An 18,536-nucleotide genomic window follows, 5' to 3' on the forward strand; every position below is an offset into this window, starting at 1 on the left:
AATCAGGTCACACACTCTCTGAACTGTACTGTGGCAATACCTTAAAACTGGTCAACATCTACTTGGACAATACCTGAATGTAGTAACAACCATACCTGCTAACAGCTACTTGCCTTCAAAACACTTGTGACTCAAAGCTTTTACAGAAGGTGATCCAAATACTTTCTAACATCACAGAATAAAATTATAGAATAATTTAAGTCGGAGAGGATTTTTGGAAACTATCTGGCCCAACATTATGCGCATTGCAGGGCCAACTTTAAATTGACATTAGGATGATCAGGGTCTTTTCCAGCCAAAGTTTGAATATTCCCAATGACAAAGCCTCTCTGGGCACTTGTTCCAGTATTTGACCATACTCCCTGTGGAAATTTTGTTAAAATGGTATCTTATTAGAATTACACTTGCTGCAACTTGAGTCTATTTTTTTTCTCTACCTGCACACCTTCAACAAGAGTCTGGCTTCATTTCCTCTGCACTCTCTCCTTCGTTCCCTGATGACTGTAGGTGGATCAGTCTCAGCCTTCTCTTACAGACTGAACAAAGTCATCTCAGTATCTCATTTGGTGTCTTTAGATCAGTTCAAGGATCTTGGAGGCTTTTGACTCACTCATTCCAGTTTGTCAATGCCTTTTCTGTACTGGTGAGCTCACAGCTGGACACAGTACTCCACATGTGAACAGTTTCTCATTACCTACACACTCGCCAATACTGCTCAGTGAGCCATAGGGTTTCCTGCCTGCATGGGCACACAGGACTTCCATGTCCTTTTGTTCAGAGCTGTTTTCTTTCCTGTTGTTCCCCAGCGGTACTGGGCTTGTTCCTTCATCCCTGCAAGACGTTGCAATCATCCTTATTGAACTTCTTGAAGTTCCTGTTGGCCCATTTCCCCAGCTGCTGGGGTCTCTCAGAATAGAAACTCTACCCTTTGGCACCCTCCCTCTTCCTCACCCTCCAACTTGTTGCCACCTGTAAGTTTGTTGAGGTTACACTGCCTCAATATTGGGTCATTAATAAAGATCCATCTTGATCAGTATAGTGCAGGTGCAGCAGCACTTGGCCCATCACTTCTCTGTTTGTCATTCCCTGGAAGAAACCTTAATAAAAACCCATGTGGAAAGCAGACAAATTATGGCAAAATTGGAAAAAAAAGAGAAGAGCCAATCAAAATTAAAACAGTCTACAACAGTCTTTAATCATTCTTGCGTTCAGTCCAGGATTAAGTAATTAATGAGTGCTCTAGACCCTGGCCGCACATTCCTTATTGGAAAGAATTATTGTAAAGGCCAAAAGGGTCAGGGAGTAGTTTAGTCTCTGAGATGCTCCCCACCCTGGTCTGCTCAGAGTGACTTTTGCTTTCTGACAGCTGCCTGCATGGCAAGTGTTTTTTTCCCAATAACTGTCAGCATCCTGCTCGCACGTCGTCTGGGAGCCAGCTGCAGGGGAGGTGAACGAGGACATTATTCATCTGGGAGATCAGTAAACCCCAAAGGGAGAAGAAGGCCTCCAAGCAGCTGTTTAGCAGCAGGAGCTGAGGTGGAAGTATCTGAAAATAAATACATAGATAATCACACCCCAATGTCTCTTCTCTTTTTTAGTTCCTGCTCAAAAAAACCAAACCAAACCAAAAAGATCCACAGGGACAGATAGGTGAAGAGGGGGGATTTATTAGTTAAAAACAGTGTTAGATCATTCCCCATATGGGAATAATATCTCAGTTTACAAATGTTTACTGGAGGTGTTAAATTGCTTCATATGTAATTGCAGCTTGCCAGGGTCTACCCCGTTAGAAACCTCGTTCCAGCTTATTGTCTCTGCAGGGTATTTTGGTGAGGGAAGTGGTCATTTGGCATATTGGCCCTTTGCCTGAATTGAACTAACTAAAGCTTACAGGTTGTTACACAAGCTTCTCTGTTTACACATTGCTATGCCATCAATGCAAAAAATACTGCCCAAATACTTCTCCATGGTAAATACATAGCACATATTGTACTCTACCATGTGGCATTTTCTATGAAACTTGGGAGAACCAAAAGCTTAACATATTTTTTCACCTTCTACAAACCTAAGCTCTCCCAATCAGTTTCTGTCCTTTTTTTCCTCCCAGCTGCAGCTTCACGTAAAATTGCAGAAATTTTGTTTGGAAGTAACAAAAAAAAAAAAAAACAAAACTAGAAAAAGGCATTCTAAAAAAGACTCCAATTAGGTCAAGAGTTAAATTAAAAAAAAGACAGGCACTAGACAGAGCTTGGAGTTCTTCTTTGGCACAAGTTTCCAGGAACATGAGAAGTTGGGAAGCTACCTACTGCCTACCAATACTTCCTGTATCATTTTCCAGAGATAGCAGCTACTCCCATGACCTTCCTGGATATTCTCCCTGCAGAAGAAATGCAAGAAACCACCAATGGTTGTGAATGAATAGGCTGAAAACATCCTTCTTCTAGCACTGTGCAACTGCTGAGTGATGAGAAAGCTTGGCCTCTGTAGGTTATAAACCTATCCTGGCCCTTTCAGGTGGCTGCTTGTCAATGGACCTTTGGGGTGAGTGAACATCCTGAGATGGGAAAAGGTGCAGTGGGTGGAGGGCAATGTCCTCACTGGACTTTAAAGAGTCTTGCATCCTGGAGCAGGCAAACCTTTTTTAGCCAGAGTACACAGCTCCTGGGGAAACACCTGTGGCCTGGCCAGTTTCTTCTTCACTCCTCCCCTGTGAAAAGGATTTGCTTCCACATGCTGAGATTGTACCGCAGTCTGGAGTATAAAAATATGCTTGGGGAAAAGAGCACTTTCAGGGATTTTTGGGGATGGCTATTCAACAGGCTCCTGTCCTGTTACCAGTATACAGAGCATCATAGAAGCACTGAATCAGCTGGAACCAACAGGAAAGTCAGTGTTAACTACAGGAATGAATGAACTTCTATGGATGAACTGGAAAATTCACTGACTCCACCACAGCTGAGAGTGGCAGGGCTGTACCATTCAGGGGAAGCAGGATGAGACAGACACCTTACACAGAAAGGCCAAATTCAGGCAAGGCCTGTAGCACTAAACATCACTCCACAGCAGAAATCCTTCTCACAGCAAGACTTTGACTTCAGCACTCCTTTGCTGTCATTTTGGACACCCCTTTCCATTTTCCAAGGCCAATTCTCCATGCGGAGTCCTCCCCATTTGAGATCCTGGGCATCTCCTTGTCTGTCATCTGTTGTCCATACTGTGGTACACTCACTCCATACAGTAAGCCTGGATACCACACTGTAAGTGGTATGGCCAACACTATGGTAGGTCCCATGCAGACACAAAAATGTGTTTTCTCCCTTGAATGAGCAGTCCCAATAGCAAAAGAGGCGGCCCTACAGGGACACAGGAGATGAGAGCAGCCTGGTGCATGATTAATTTACATCCTTAAAAGTCTGAAATGTTCCCAATGGTATTAGTATTCCCCAGGTAAGAAAGCTGTCCAGATTTTTAACATATCCCTGCCTTATTCCCATATCTATTGGAATTAGTAGCTGAAGACTTGTAAAGCCCAAAATTCAAACACGGGACTGCATTTAATCATTAATACAGAACCTTCGATCTTGGTTTGGGAGTGTAAGTGTTGTTGTCAGAAAGAGAGACAGCCCAAATTCTCATTTTTATACTAAGTCACTTATATTACCCTGAAAACATGAATGTACCTCAGAGTGGGTGCAGATCCAGCACTGACAGCCTCTTTACACTGGGAAAATATTGATATGAAAGGCCCTTCAGAGAAATGAAGTCAAGAAAATAAAAATCCCATTCCTTCCATCTAATGCCAGTAGAGGTGACAGCCCAAGAGCTTTTCAGGGTAAATTAGACTCCAGGTGGTTCATTCTTTGTTTCTGTCTGTGTGTGTTTGCAGACCTGTGCAAAAGGTAGTTGTGCACACACTGGAGGAAGGATGAAGAATCTACCCAAGTGTTTTAAAAGTAGGCATAAGCCCACAGCTGTTTTTTCACACTCTTTTGTAGTTCAACCATTGCACACAGAAATGACTCCATTTCTTTGTTGAAAGAGTTGCTATGTCTAAGTTGGTGAGAAATCTTTATGGATGAATAAGCTTCACCTCTTGCTTCCCATATTTAACTTTTCTCTAGGGAAGGTCTGCTGCCAATTTTACCCAAATAAATACTGGGGCAACAAGGACCAACATGTGGGAGATTCCCCACCTCACCATTCCTGCCTGAGCCCAACACTACTCCTGGTGCCCAACTCATCCCATCACAGTGTCCTCAGTCAGGGCATGTGTTACAGGGCGCTGAAATAGGAAAGTGCTTGCTAGAGACTGCACAAGATACTACATGGCCAGCTCTTTGTCTTCTAACTCTGAAGAAAATGTGCTGAATAGGCTGATGGAGCCTTTGCATTCTAGCTTGGAACTGGAAAACACACATGCAGTTCTTCAGATTTGTTAGATGATGGCCTGTCTACAGTAGCACATTTCATTAATATTCTTTCAAATCCCCAACCCTCTCCTACAGATGTGCTGAACTCAGTAGCTAAAAAAGAGGAGCTGGAGACTCAGAATATTATTACTGTAAAAGTCAACTCTTGAAGCCACACTTGTTTTAAAAATCAGGCAAACAAAGTAGTGCCTGGCTTCAATAGTGTTGTTTGGTAACTTACCTTTAGCTACTTATTTCAAGATACACAGGCTAGTAGTCATGGAGGTCTGAACATTTCCACTTCTTTGCTGTCTTTAATTGTCAATGATGTTTTGAAAACTCCCTTATTTTTTTATTTTTAAATTTCCCTGAGGCAAGTGGTAAATTTAGGGCTTTAAGTACTGCTATACCTTATTATTAGGGGATTTATCTTCCACAATTCTTTCTTAGCGCACTTCAAATCAGTTGGCATGGGGTCTAAAACAATGCCTTAACTTCGAAGAGTCAGAAAGGATCAAGGGATCAGCAGAGAAAGAGCTTTGTTTTAAATGTGCGATGCAGCATTTCCAGTTTAAAGAAGGAACTAGGAGACCTGCTTCAAAACGACAGAATTTGATAGGTTAATAAATTGATAGATAGCTTATCGGTTAGTGTAAAGTCAAACTGGAGAAAATAGCCCAGTGGTTGCTTTATGTTAGTATTAATGATCGTTGTTGTTGTTTTTAAAAATATTTATTTCATTGGTTTAAAATCTATTAGTCTGTAGTGTATTCCCTGTCATTTCACTAAACTGCCACATTCTGTTGCCCTCCCTCTGAAGAGGAGTGTTAAGCAGGCAGGGCTCCTACAGGGGGTAATTGCAAATGTGCTTGTTAGCAAGATGCTGTCGTATTTACCTTCCTATGACTTTACAGTGGCATTTCCAAGGACTTTGGGTATTCAAAAAACATGATGAATATTATATTTCACCATCTAGAAACATTGTGACTTGTGACTGAGTATTTTGCTTAATAATTAACAGAGGCCTAATAAGTGATGGAAAAAAGGTGTCAGCAGTGGGGGGGGGTGCACACATGTGAGTTGAAGGTGTCCCCAGTGGCGTCTCCCTGTGCCTGGGCATTTTGTCTGGGGTCAGGCAGGACATGTCTATGGATGGGAAGGGGGAAGTTGGAGGCAATGGGAAGCAGCTGCACCCATGTGGATGGGCTGAGGGACCTCCACACAGCTCAGTAGCTGTATACTCCACAATTCACTTTCTAAAGTGAAGAAGAGTTTTAATTTCCATACCTTCTAAAGTATTGCTAGGGGTGGCTGTGGAAGTTGGTTGGGCTGAGCTCTTAAATTCACTGAGCTGGGCATGACAGGGGCACATCAGCATAGGCTGTAACCAAATGTCTGCTGCTTGTGTGGACTATGGTGTGTAAGACATGCCGTGTAAGTTGAGTAACCAGACAAGTATATGTTTACCAAATCCACTTCCCACAATGCAAATGTGTCTTTACGCATGCAAAGATGGAAACAAAAACCCCCTGAACTAATGCCATTGATAAAAAACTGCATTTCGTGTATAAGTATCCACACAAAAATGCTAGCTGGGATACCTGTGTATTCACTGCAAGCAGAAACATGAACACCATGGCCCAGACACTCTTGTGAAATAAATTTTGTCTTCAGTTTCAGTTTAATAGTCCATGATCTTTCTGCCAGATGTATGAATGGCTTTGTGAGGAAAGACACGGGAAAGAAAATGAAGATGTGATCAGCCTAGGAAATGGTTCTTTGGAAACCTTCCAGCATTATGAGCAAGTGAACACAGGAGTGCATTAGCACAGAACGTTGTCTAATGAATGCTCCAGTGGTTGGTTCATGGGACATAATGCTTTTTTTTACTCAGAAACAGACATTTGTGGGACAGGAGAAAGCAAATGTATGTAACAGACACAACTTTAGAAGTTTTTAGCAGAGGCTCATGACATTACACCAAAGAACAAATGGAGACTTGTAGATGTACTAAGAGATGTCAAGACCTGAAAAGAATTGTTGGACCACAGTCAAAGCTAATTGACAGTGACAAGTTTTGCTTTGCACTGTTTGGACTGGAAATGACATTTTGAAAAATTAAACTTAGGCTAGCATACTCAGAATCGCTGTTTTACAGCTGTTCTAATAATCCCTTTCAAAAACATCACTGCATGCTGTATTATGTATCTTTATCTCTAATTTTGACCTAGCAGCAAACAGACAAAAGCATTGATTAAACAACATTAAAATCAAAGATGCTGAATACACCAAAAAGTGCAAAGGAATTGTACAAATAGAGGTAGAATGGCTAGAAAAATTAATTTGGAATAGCAAAGAGATTTCAACAAAAATAAAGAAAAGCTATTGTATCAAAGATGAAATGTCGTGTTGTAATGACAGAAACTCATAAAGATGAAGGCTTGGGAATGACAGGGTGAAAGGTAATATTGGTGCTATGTAAACCGAAGCATCACAACACAGATGTGACAACTTACACTGCTCTCTACACAGCACTAGCAAGAATGCATCTAACATTAGCTGCACATTGCAGTCTGGTGTCTGAAAGAAGGGGAGAAATGCTTTTGGAAAGTGAATTGGATGCATAATTGGAGAAGCATTGCTTGGGCAGGGACACCTTTTCCTAGACCAGGTTGCCCAAAGCTCCATCCAACCCATCGCTGAACAACACCAGGGATGGAGCCTCCACTACTTCTCCAGGCAACCTGTTCCAGTGGCTCACCACTTCACCATTCACTTCACCATTTCTTCCTGGTATGTAGTCTAAATCTGCCCTTATTCAGTTTGAAGCCATTCTCTTTTGTCCCCATTTCCGTGTCAAAAGTCCATTTTCAACTCTCTTGTGCCCCCTTTAGGTCCTACAAGGTCTCCCTGAAGCCTCATCTCCACACTGAACAACTCCAACTCTCTCAGCCTGTCTTCATAAGACAGGTGCTTCAGCCCTCTGATCATTATCATGGCTTTCCTTTGAACTTGTTCTAACAGGTCCACATCTTTTTTATGTTGGGGACCTCAGGACTGGATGGAATGTTCCAGGTGGGGCCTCACCAGAGCAAAGTAGAGGGGCAGAAACACCTTCCCCCTCCTGCTGGCCATGCTGCTTTTGATACAGGCCAGAATAAAATTAGCTTTCTGGGCTGAGAGCAGCACCAGTTTATGTCAATCTTCTCATCCACCAACACCCACAAATCCTTCTTGTCAGGGCTGCTCCCGATCTGGTCATTCCCCAGCCTGTATTTTTGCATGGGATTGCCCCAGCCTAGGAGTAGGACCTTGCACTTGGCCTTGTTGAACTTGGGGTTCACATGGGCCAATGTCTGAAACCTGTCAGAGCCCCTCTGGATGGCATCCTTCCTTGCAGTGCGTTGATTAGAACACAGAGCTTGGTCATGGAAGGGCTTCGTGGCTACTCCAAGGGTAGCCCACTTGGATCAGGATCTAAGATGTGTAGACTAATGAATTCCAGCCACTGATTATAATGAAGATACGTTGACAGAGTGGGAGAGAAAAATCAAGGGAAAGGAAGATCCGTTGTCCCTTTTATTGGGAGTCCTGAGGCTAAAAAGAACCTGAAAAGGAGTCATTTGTTGTTGCATGAAGTGTCTAGGCTGGAAACAATGACTGCATGGCAAGCTGTGCACCTGAGACCTGATACAAAACCACCAGAGGCAGGCCAGTCTTTCCACTGCTTCCAAGAAACCTCCAAGTCACCAGGACTGTGCCACACTGATTCAGATACTGGTCAGACTCTGAAGTCATCTTGCTTGCCCCAGCTTTTGTCCAGAAAGCCCTATTTTCATGGCCAACTGGTGCTCCTCACCTTACCACCTTGGTGCTATTCCTCATGACCTGCATGTCCACCATGCAGCCACCCGCGACGTAAGCAGCCAGGTTCAACTCGGAGAACTCAGCCTGGAGTGGGGCAAAAGGACAAAATGTTACTCAAGGGTAGCAGAGACACAAACACACGGACATAGACACAGAATTGTCCTCAGCTGGAATGTGCTTTTCCTTCTTTTTTGACTTTTTTTTTCCCTGTGAGTCAACTGGAGATCCAATTACCACTCATTTGCCATGGAGAGACTGCAGATATCTTTATGGCTCCCACACTCAGGGTGTAAAAGTACATAGGATTAAGCTTATTGCAGTAATAAGTACTGAAGGAATTAAGAATGAGCAAGTTTGAAAAATGCATACAGGAAAGAATAATAATAATAAAAAGAGGTAAGATCATTTGAATTCAAATTCCAAGTTTCCACTTGGAAACATCCATTTAGAATTATGTCTGAGTCGGCTGTCGTGCCACTGGCCAACTATAAACCTTATATTAAAGATTTAAACCTTTTAGCTAAATAGCTAAAAAACCTCATTATGCTGCAGGAAGGTGATAAGCAGAGAAGGCCACCTGATGTGATTTACTTATTAAGATTTTAACTATTAAAGGATTAGCAAAGCTGGGTAGGCTATTAACAGTGCTGCCTAATTATTAAAACAATTTGTATTTTAAAAGAAGTGGGACTTACAAGGCCGGAAATGTTGGCAAGAAATACTTTAGCTATGGGCAGTAAAAGGCACAGGGGTGATTATGACTGCAGCAGATGTCAGTGAAGGTTAAGACACAAGTCAAACTAGCTGGGTGAGAGGTGTGATAATCCTCCTGTGTGGCCACTGGCTCTACTGCCCCTCAGACAGGAGTGCCAGCAAGACTCCATGATCTCAGGACACTCTAAGTAGGAGGAGGATGGCAGGATTAGCTGATAAGCATTTCTCTTGGTCTCCAAATCCTAATTCTGTTCTTTCTGAGCAAATGAGTTAACCTGAAACTAGAATATCCTATTATTGTGCCATGCAAGTTCTTCCTTTTCCAACATGATCCAAACATACCTGTAACAGATTCAAAGTGTTATATTAGATTAGACCTGTGATATAGATATAAATCAACACAGTTTTTGATGCAGCAAATTTAGTCTTCTTTCTTTGAGCAGTTTTTTTCCTCTTTCTTTTAAGGCATTTCTTTCTGACTTAGTATGATGAAGACTAGGCAGCAGTAAAATCATATTCTCACCAGTAGCTCTCTAATACCAGAGCACTCAGATGGTGTTGCTAATACTTCTGTTTTTATTGAGATACTTGTACTATTTCATGTTCTGCTACTTCTATTAGCTGGAACCAAAAGATACTGCCAGGAACAACTTCTATACAGAAAAAAAAAACAAGAAGAAAAGAAGAAAAAGGAAAAAAAAAAGTGTGTTTTGTCCTCAAGAACTCATGGAAAAAACTTGCCAATGGAGAACTAGTGCACCTGCAGAGGCTCAGTGGCCAGACGACAAATGAAAAAATAATTTCCAACTTTCTTTTTTTAAAATCCACGTAATTTTAAAGCAGTGACTGTGGACGGGTGACCCAATGATGTAATGAGATTTCATGTCTGTAGACCTGTGTAAACTTTTTAAAGCAACACTCTTACATGATCTTACGTCACTGTAGCTCCCAATTACAATGAAAAGAAGGGGAAAATTCCTGTTGCCAGGAAATAAGTTCTACTTCACACACACACACACACACACACACACACACACACACACACACACACACACACACACACACACACACTCTCACAGGGGGGGATTGGCAATGATTCATGTGGCTGCCTGGGTTTTACTTATGAGATTGTACTGTGTTGCCTTGGCCACAGCCAAGCTTTCTCAGCTATATTATCAGATCAGAGATAAGACAACACGTACCTCTAAAAGGCACCCGCATTTTATACATTCCTAAAATCTCAGTAGATGTAGGGAGGGAAGAAACCACCTTGGACAAATTCAGTAAGATCAGATGCTTCGGATACCATCAGTGGTATCCCCAGTGGGTCAAGGCAAGCTTGCTGGCTTATATATAAGCTCAAGAGATTTTGTGGATTGGTGAGGTGAAAGGTTGTTTTTCCCATCTCTGCATCTGTGTATATCTCAGAGATGTCCCACTCTGAAAGCAGAGTGTTATTGAGCTGGACCTTCAGCCTCTGTTGTTGAGGAATACAACATCTGATGTGAACATCAGAGCAAGAAAGGAAAGTTTCATGGTCTGTGTTTTCATGGGGTTTGTGCTTTTCTTCCATATTTTTTCTGTAATGGTTTGTAGTAAAGAGCTTAAGACTTTACTTTGCTGGGGTTGAAAATGGACAATCCTCATTTGATGACTGGCACTTACAGTCTAAATAAAGTTGGTCTGACAGGCGTTCTCTTGAGACAATCAGGCCAAACAAAGCTGTACTTAGACACCTGACATCCAAACAGGCCTGGGAATCTCCTGAGCTGGTGAGTACTTCATACCAAACTGCCAGGACCAATTTCAGGCCTGCTAATGTCAAGAGCAAGAAGAAAAGGAGAAATCCCCTTTGGCAACCATTGTCCAGGGAACCCTGGCAAGAAAGGAGAAGCAGAGAGAGGGTCTGAGGAACTCAGCTATCATGCCCCCAAAATATCCAGATCTACAATAAGAGCTGAGGGGCAATCCTGACCTGTTCCTGGCATTCAAACAGACTAAGTGAAGGAGCACTGCTGCTTTCATGTAGCTGCTTTGTCCCATCCAAAAGGCTGCTCCTAGCTGGTGTTTGGAAGAAGGCTGAAAACTTCAGTCAGCAGAAATTATTTCCTGTTGATTTTCCAGCGCTCCCTGTATTTTTAACTTCGTGAGTTTTGTAGCCTGATGACTTCCCTTGGCTGGGATTTCAACTCTGAGATCATCTCCAGCCTGAGTTTACCTTGCAGACAAAGACGTCTTTGAAAGTAGCCCATGGAGATAGAGTAACAGGTAACTATGCATAAAACAGGACAGCCCAGCTCCCTGTGGCCTTGCAGAGTCATTTGTGTTAGGAATCATCAAATAGAAGAAGGTATTAATAATAGCCTGATGGTGTTTTATACTTGCTTTGCAATGGTGCCAGTGACTGCAAAAACATTCAGGGCAAGAGCCAACCATGTGTGACAAACGTGACACAATGTGTCTTGAAAAATAATGTAATACATACTGTGGGAGTAGAAATATTTCATACCTCTGTGAGGCCCAGATTTGAGATGATGCCTGCAGCTATTTTGAAGACAGTTCTGTTTAAAAGGCCTACTTCAGGTATTCAGATTCAGAAAACTGTCCAGATCATTTGAACTAAACCTTAAGCTACTCTCAGTTTCTCTCAGTGTTCTCTAGGTGCTGGAGATCTTTTTGAGTTTCTGTTTCTGTGTTGATATTAAAACAAGGAAGATTTTGTCATTTTAAATCATGCAACAGTAGAAATGCCTGGCTTGGAAGCTATACCTGTTAATGATTCAAGGGAAATGTTTACAAGGTGGATTTTCAGCATTTTTTATAGAATAACAGAAAGTTGTGTTGGAAGGACTTCAAGACATCACATAGTCTGTCTCTTAGCTATGGCAGGATCAGCTCTGCCTTCCGTTGTGTGCAGCTACTATATAACCTTCTTATATCTTCCTCAGATGAGGAACCTCCTCAGGCAATTTGTGCCTTAACAACCATGGAAAGTTTGCCAATGCCCAACCTAAATATCCCCCAGTACATTTTAAGACTGCAAATTTTTTGTCCATTCCTTTTTCCTGCAGAAAGCTAAAGATTCACTGCTTGAAGACTAGCCCTTCCTTTTTCCTTTTTTTTTCTTTCCCTAAAGAAATCCAGCCCCCATTCTTGTGAGATTTTCTTGTAGGTGATGTTTTTCAGCACAGTGGTCAGTGTTGTTGCTGTCACTGGGATCCTCTCTGACAGGTCTGCAACTTCCTTGAATTGTAACGGTTTAGACTCACCATGATCCTTCAGCAGAGACTCGATCATTGTTGAGTAATATGCAAGTCTACTCACCTTACATATAATACTGCCGACTATGTGTTGGAGTACAGATTTGTCATATGTGCAGCAATGTGACTATTTTTTAACTCATATTCTGGCTGAGATCTACTGTCATGCTCACATTGCCTTGTCTAGGCTACTGACTAGCCTGGTCCACGTCATGGCTTAGGCACTTGGGATGAGGAATTACTGTTGCATAATCACATTAAATACATTCCTCCACATATTTTAAGCTTTATTTTTGGTGGATCTTCCAATATATACAAGGAAAGGAAAACTTTGGCAGACATAAGGTCACATTCCTGAAAGTGCACATTTCACTACAACCATTGTAAGCACTTCAAGGGAAAAGTGAGCAATCCTTAAATTCTGCAGAAGCAGAAGGGTGGACAGATAGTATGGATGACAATGGGATGAGGGTTGGGGTGTGCATACTTGGTGTTCATATACATGCAGAATTAGAGATTACACATCCTGATTCCCCATGTCTTTTTCCTGAGACATTTTCTCTTGGGGAGACACCCTTCTCCCCTCCTGTCCCCAGTACTGGGATTGCTCTTTGGAAGAAAAAGATGGAGAGGGTCCACCTGAGATGTGAATGCTGCCGTGGGGCTCCAAGAGGATCTTCCACTCTTGCTCTTGACAAGTTTAGAAACTAGAATGCATGCCCCTAAGCTACAGACACTGCTGATGTTGAAGATCCACATACCTTCACCTGTGTGAGCACTTTTGGTATATCAGCTCTGAGGGCATTCAGAATTGTCTTGAATTTTCATTTCAAAAGTTACGTGACTATGTCCAAATTTGAGGTCTAGAAAAGCGCATTTCCAAACCTTTTGATCCTAGGAAATGGCTCAAACCCATGAATTCTGTAAACCTCCAAAAACCAATGAAAATTAAAAACAAATAAAAAAATTTAAAGATACCATTTAAGAAATTCATTATTTTTGAGTCATTCTTGCTAGTTCTCCAGGTCCTTTTATTCATGGTTTCTCAATGCTTGTGTGTGGTGAAACTATGAGAACTGCTGTTGCTGTTTTTGAACAGCTTGCTGGCAGTCAGTTGGAAAAAACCCCAAACCCTAAACATATAATGAATAAAAAAATATACAGTTGTTTGACAAGAGGTTAATTTTCCTTTCATCGCATATGGACCTATCTGATTCTACCTTTTGAAATGACCACTTTATGCCACACATGAAAATACCTCTTTAGGGTGGGAAGTACAGTGGAGCTGGAATTCATGATTTGTATTACAATTATCTGCTATAAGTGCCAAGTACAACTTTTTTCCTGACAATGTTGCCAATGGAGTCATAATCTATACCACAAAACTTTTCCAGGAGCGTGTACATAGGAGTTCATTGAATAATCATTCCCTGAAAATAAACTAAACAGCGGGAACAAGTGAATGAGCTGTGCAAGAAGAATGCAGATCAGACGGACAGACAGATCCACCTCATCACAGCAGGAAATGGTGGGAAGGAGACGGGTGAACAAACAACAGGAATAAAAATATAGGTGGAGCTTTTGGCCTCATCACTCTCCCTTCACACTTTTCACCCCCCTCCACCATCAATCAGCCAATGCCGGGAAAAATGTCTCTGAACATATTAAGATGCCTTTCGGAAATATCTTAAGGAAAGGTACCCTGAAGGTGGTGGACTCTCTCAAGAGGTGTTGCTCGCTCTTGCCTGCTAGGTCTGTGCTCCATGCAGGGCACAGTACTGGAAAAGCCCATCAGAGCTATGAGTCCTAAAGCCTTGCAACTGCAGCCATCATGTCACGAAAACTTTTCTTACATCAGGGTATTTAATAAAAGCAATCACATCTCCTTTAGCCTCTGTTTCGGCAGGAAAAAAAAATTCAGTCTCCTCTCATAAGCCAGGTCTCTGGACATTCCAGTGACCCTGCTCTGCACAACTCCTGCTTTTTAGACATCTCTGTCCCAGGCAGGTGTCAGGTGTCCCACTCATCCAGCTGCCACACACAGTGCCATGGTCTGTTGGGTCTGTGGTTGTCCAGGTCTCAGCCCCATCTCTCTTGCCCTCTTCTGCTTGCATGTGGGTGTGCTGGGGATACATAGCCAAGTGGCATCCTCCTTGTGCATGGAGCATACCTGATGTCCAAGGAGACTCCTACATGAGTCATGTTTTGATCCATATGGGAAACCGCAGAGAGATATGAAATCCTTAGAGTATGCAAGGCCTAGTTTTCTCTGGGACAGCACAGAGAGAGTGGGAAAGGAAGTGCTGAATTATTACCAGTTGCTTCTAGTGAAGAGAAACCTTTGTCAGAGCATAAGACTTGTGGTATAATTCCTCCTCTTCCTCAATGTATTGTGCTTCCTAATGTCTACTCTTCCCTGGCCAATGAAGGATTGAGAAGATAAAAGCAAAATTATTTTTGTGAGAGACTAAATGAAATGTAGTCCATTCCCGTGGCACTTTAAGATTCTTCTTTAAGTTCAAGTTAGCCTTAGAGCCATTTAATAAAACTTAGGCTTTTCATTTCTAAAAGAATTATTTTAGCATTTATATTTCTAGAGAAAAGAACGGGAGATGTATGCACTGCAGTTCTGAAAGTTAGAAATCATAAGGCAAGTAAAAGCAACAACATGGATCAAAACCCAAGCAGATTATTTTTAGCATAAAATAGAGATAGTATTTTTAGACACAGCTGCTCCTTAAAGCTTAGGGGTTTACCCATACCGAGTAAAACTTAAACCGTCGAGGTTTTAGTGGAAATAGGTCAAATAGATTTTCAGTTTTGGATCAGTGTTTAATTGAGTCTCATCATTGCTATAGAAGGACTTATAGTGGAAAAATACCCAAATAACAAAAATGTAATTCAAACTGCTTCTAAAGAAAAGGGGCCCTGACTCAGAAGACCACTTACATTTTCTTCCCACCACTCCAGTCTTGCACCTCTCTCCCTGAAGCCAGCAGGAAAAAGGCAATGGTGTTACATGGCTGGGTTTCATTCAATGGTGGTCCTGCAGCCTCTAAAACATGCTAATAAATATGGCTTTAGTGTTACACTGAAGATTAGAACAGAAGAAACAAAGGTAGAAAGGAAATCAGACTTCATGTTGGTGGTTGGGTGCTGGAACAGGCCCCCAGGGAACTGGTCACAGCACCAAGCCTGATGGAGTTCAAGAAGTGTTTGGACAAAGCTCTTAGGCACATGGTGTGACTCTTGGGAATGGTCCTATGCAGGGCTAAGAGCTGGACTTGATGATCTTTATGGGTCCCTTCAAACTCAGCATATTCTGTGATTCTGTGATTGATTTTAATGAATGACAGAAGAGAGGTGTACACACTGGAGTGTCTCTGACAGCTCTCTCTCCTATACATGGCACCAGGTGATGCCCACAGCAAGTCCTGTCTCTTGGTATAGGTAATGGATGTGAAGATCAAGGGCAGGGGGTTGCTATTAAGGTCATGCAATTCATTTCTGTGCTAAAGAACCAGAAAACCTTCTCTGAGAGTTCATGAAACTTGTCTTCATACAAGCTGAGACTTGGAGAATCAACTCCCTGAGCAGCAGGATGGCTTTTAACAGTCTCATCCCTTTTGCATTATCCAGTGCCTAATATGAACTTAACTCATCTCTTGTAGAAACTTAGTGTCTTGAAACTTCTGCCTGTTTCTCCAATTCAGCTGAAATCAGCCAATGCCTTCCACAGTGTTGGGTGTGGGAGATAGACAGAATGAGACATCATGATCACATATGTCTTGCATTCCTCAAACGACAGCCAAGGGGCAGAGGCAGCTCAGAGAGATGGTAGGGGTGTATAACCAGATTAGATAACTGACTTCCTGCTGCTGAGAGAGGGAGAGACAGTCCTGCTTTCAGCACTGCTGCTCTACTACAAATAAAGGATGTCATGACTTTAAAGAAAAATATCACCCACTATCCTACTCTGCTTCCCCCAAACATTGCTAAAATTGCTTGCTAGGAAAGAATTAAGATGTAACAGAGGTGGATATGAAAGAGGAGGAGAAAAAGTTTAAACCAAGTACAGATCACCCTGGAAGAATGGCAAAAGAATTAGCATGGTCAGAAAAAATAGGGCAGTTCCTTTTTCCCAATGTGGTTTTTCAAGAGAATTTAACATTTGGATATTTCCTTTCATTGCTTTGTGCCATTCAAACTTCTTTGTTATTTAGCTTTTCAGATCAAAAGTGGTTTTCCCCTATAAAGTATAAAAAAAAATTTCCTAAGGCAAACTGTCTTTCTGGCTCAGTCAATAATGTGTGGTTATCTGAAACAGGATCAAATGGAAAACTGAAAAACTAAATGAACTTACTGAGCAGACCAAATAATTCAAGAGGTGCCTAAGAGTCAAACCTTGATTTGATGCAGTTTATTCAGAACAGAACAGCAAGGTTAGGACTTGTGCACTATGGCACTGTCTGTGTGCCATTCAGGGGGGAGTTGTATATGTATGGCCAAACTTCACGAATGCAGATTTGGGCAGGGCTCTCCCCAGGTGGATGTGCCCCTCCAGCCTGTGCAGTGGATTTTTCAGGTGAGGCACAGCGTGCGCAGAACTGGCCCCACCGTTTCAGTCCTGAGGTCCATCTGCCACGGCCGAGTGAGCTTGGACAGTGACAGTGAAGTCCTCAGGACTGTCACAGCACCTGGTACTAACCGGGGCTGACCCTGCCGCGCATCTGAGATCTGACTGGATCAGATGTTGGGGAGGCATTGAACTGCCAGGGGATGGTCTAGTACTGAGACTTGAACTCATGACCTTGGGATTTGGAGTCCAGAGGGGGGAATTACAGTAGTGAAGAAAGGTATCCTGGGAACTCAAAGATAAAGGTGTGGACCAGGTTGGTAAACACAGTTATTCCCTCCTTCTCACCTCTCTCACCCCCTCCCCCACCGCGCCCCCCCCCCCCCCCCAGATGACTGTAGAGAAATATTAATTTTTCAGGTGTTCATTCTCAGCAGATCTGTTCCCATAATAGTTTAGGCTCCTGGATTGTGCTTGAAGAAGAGGGTGAAGAACCTATGAGGGCTTCAGATAATCAGGGTAGGAGCAATGAATGAAAATTAAACATCAAGAAATACTGCACGAGGATGGATGGGCAAAATCAGAGGGGACAAAAAGCCAGAGCTTGAGGAAAGCAGTACCCCTCTTGTGGCCTCAACATTACACAGAGAGGCTTGAGGTCAGATTCAAGGACTGCTCAGGACAATGCAGCCTCTGTGTTTCCCTTGACAGACAGTGATCCAGCTGGGGAAAGGGATCGTCCCTTCTCCTTCTGAGGTCTGGAGGAGTCAAAAGCAGCTCCCTGTCCACTAAGTGGAGGCTGGGATGCCTGATTTGAGGGGCAGGGAGAGAAGGGTAAACAGCCAACTGGATCCTTGTTCTCAGTTCCTCAGTTGTCACTCAAGTACCCACTGTGGTTTTATTCCCCTGGGCAATGCTGCAGTCACTCTAGTGCGTATTTACAGAAAGCTGCAAGGAGCCTGGCAATGGGCTCACCAGCAGAATCACACCAGCCTCACCATCTTTGCTTGGAGCAATTTGTTGCCTCCTCTTGAACATGGGTATTCAGCCTATGTGTAGCATTTCAGGAGGTAGAGTGGGAAAGTCTCCCTAAAAGAGTCCTTGGGGATATGCGGTAAGGTACCTTGTGACAATGACAAGGGTCATAGCTGGGTTTAAGCTACCAAGGATCAAGAGTCCACTTCTGCCCTTCTGCATGCCTCAAGCATTTGAAGAGAGTTACTTTATTGTACCTCAAGTGCAATAACATTTGAGAAGAAGGACTATGAGGGGAAAGGCAGAGACTGGAGGTTTAGGAAAGAATTAACAGGTCATTTTGAAGAGTACCAGGTCTAGCTTTGAAGCTAACCCTACTCTGAGTAATGGAGAGGGTTGGATCAGGGGCTTGAAGGGAAAACCTAAACAATTTGACTTCATGCTTCTGAGTGAGAAGCATTATTATTTATTTTTCATTTTTCCTATTCTCTTTTTGCATAGTTGCTAAGGCAGCCAACAAAATAAAGACTTTGATAACGAAGTGCAAGGAAGAATTATTCTTGCTAATACCATCCAGTACTGACAATGTGATATCAATAAAAAGGGAAAAATTGTTCAAATATCATAGTTGCAAAAGAAGACTTTCTAGCTTTTCTGTCCCAGATACAGTTTGATTAGAACATATGAGTTCATGTACAGTTGTAGACAACTGGACAGGACCCCTTTGAAAAGAGA

The 18,536-nt window shown here is 42.5% G+C and overlaps 1 protein-coding gene across 1 annotated transcript in view; it reads right to left on the minus strand.

The window, feature by feature from the left end:
- The window catches only part of SYN3 (synapsin III), a 200,743-nt gene that overhangs the window by 148,270 nt on the left and 33,937 nt on the right, over window positions 1–18,536 (minus strand). Inside the window, exon 4 of the mRNA XM_071551663.1 lies at window positions 8,269–8,360. Within this exon, the coding sequence (XP_071407764.1) occupies window positions 8,269–8,360 (92 nt within the window). The remainder of the gene's footprint in view (window positions 1–8,268; window positions 8,361–18,536) is intronic.

Source organism: Pithys albifrons, chromosome 3 (genome assembly GCF_047495875.1).
Source record: "Pithys albifrons albifrons isolate INPA30051 chromosome 3, PitAlb_v1, whole genome shotgun sequence".
Taxonomy (NCBI): Eukaryota; Metazoa; Chordata; class Aves; order Passeriformes; family Thamnophilidae; genus Pithys; species Pithys albifrons.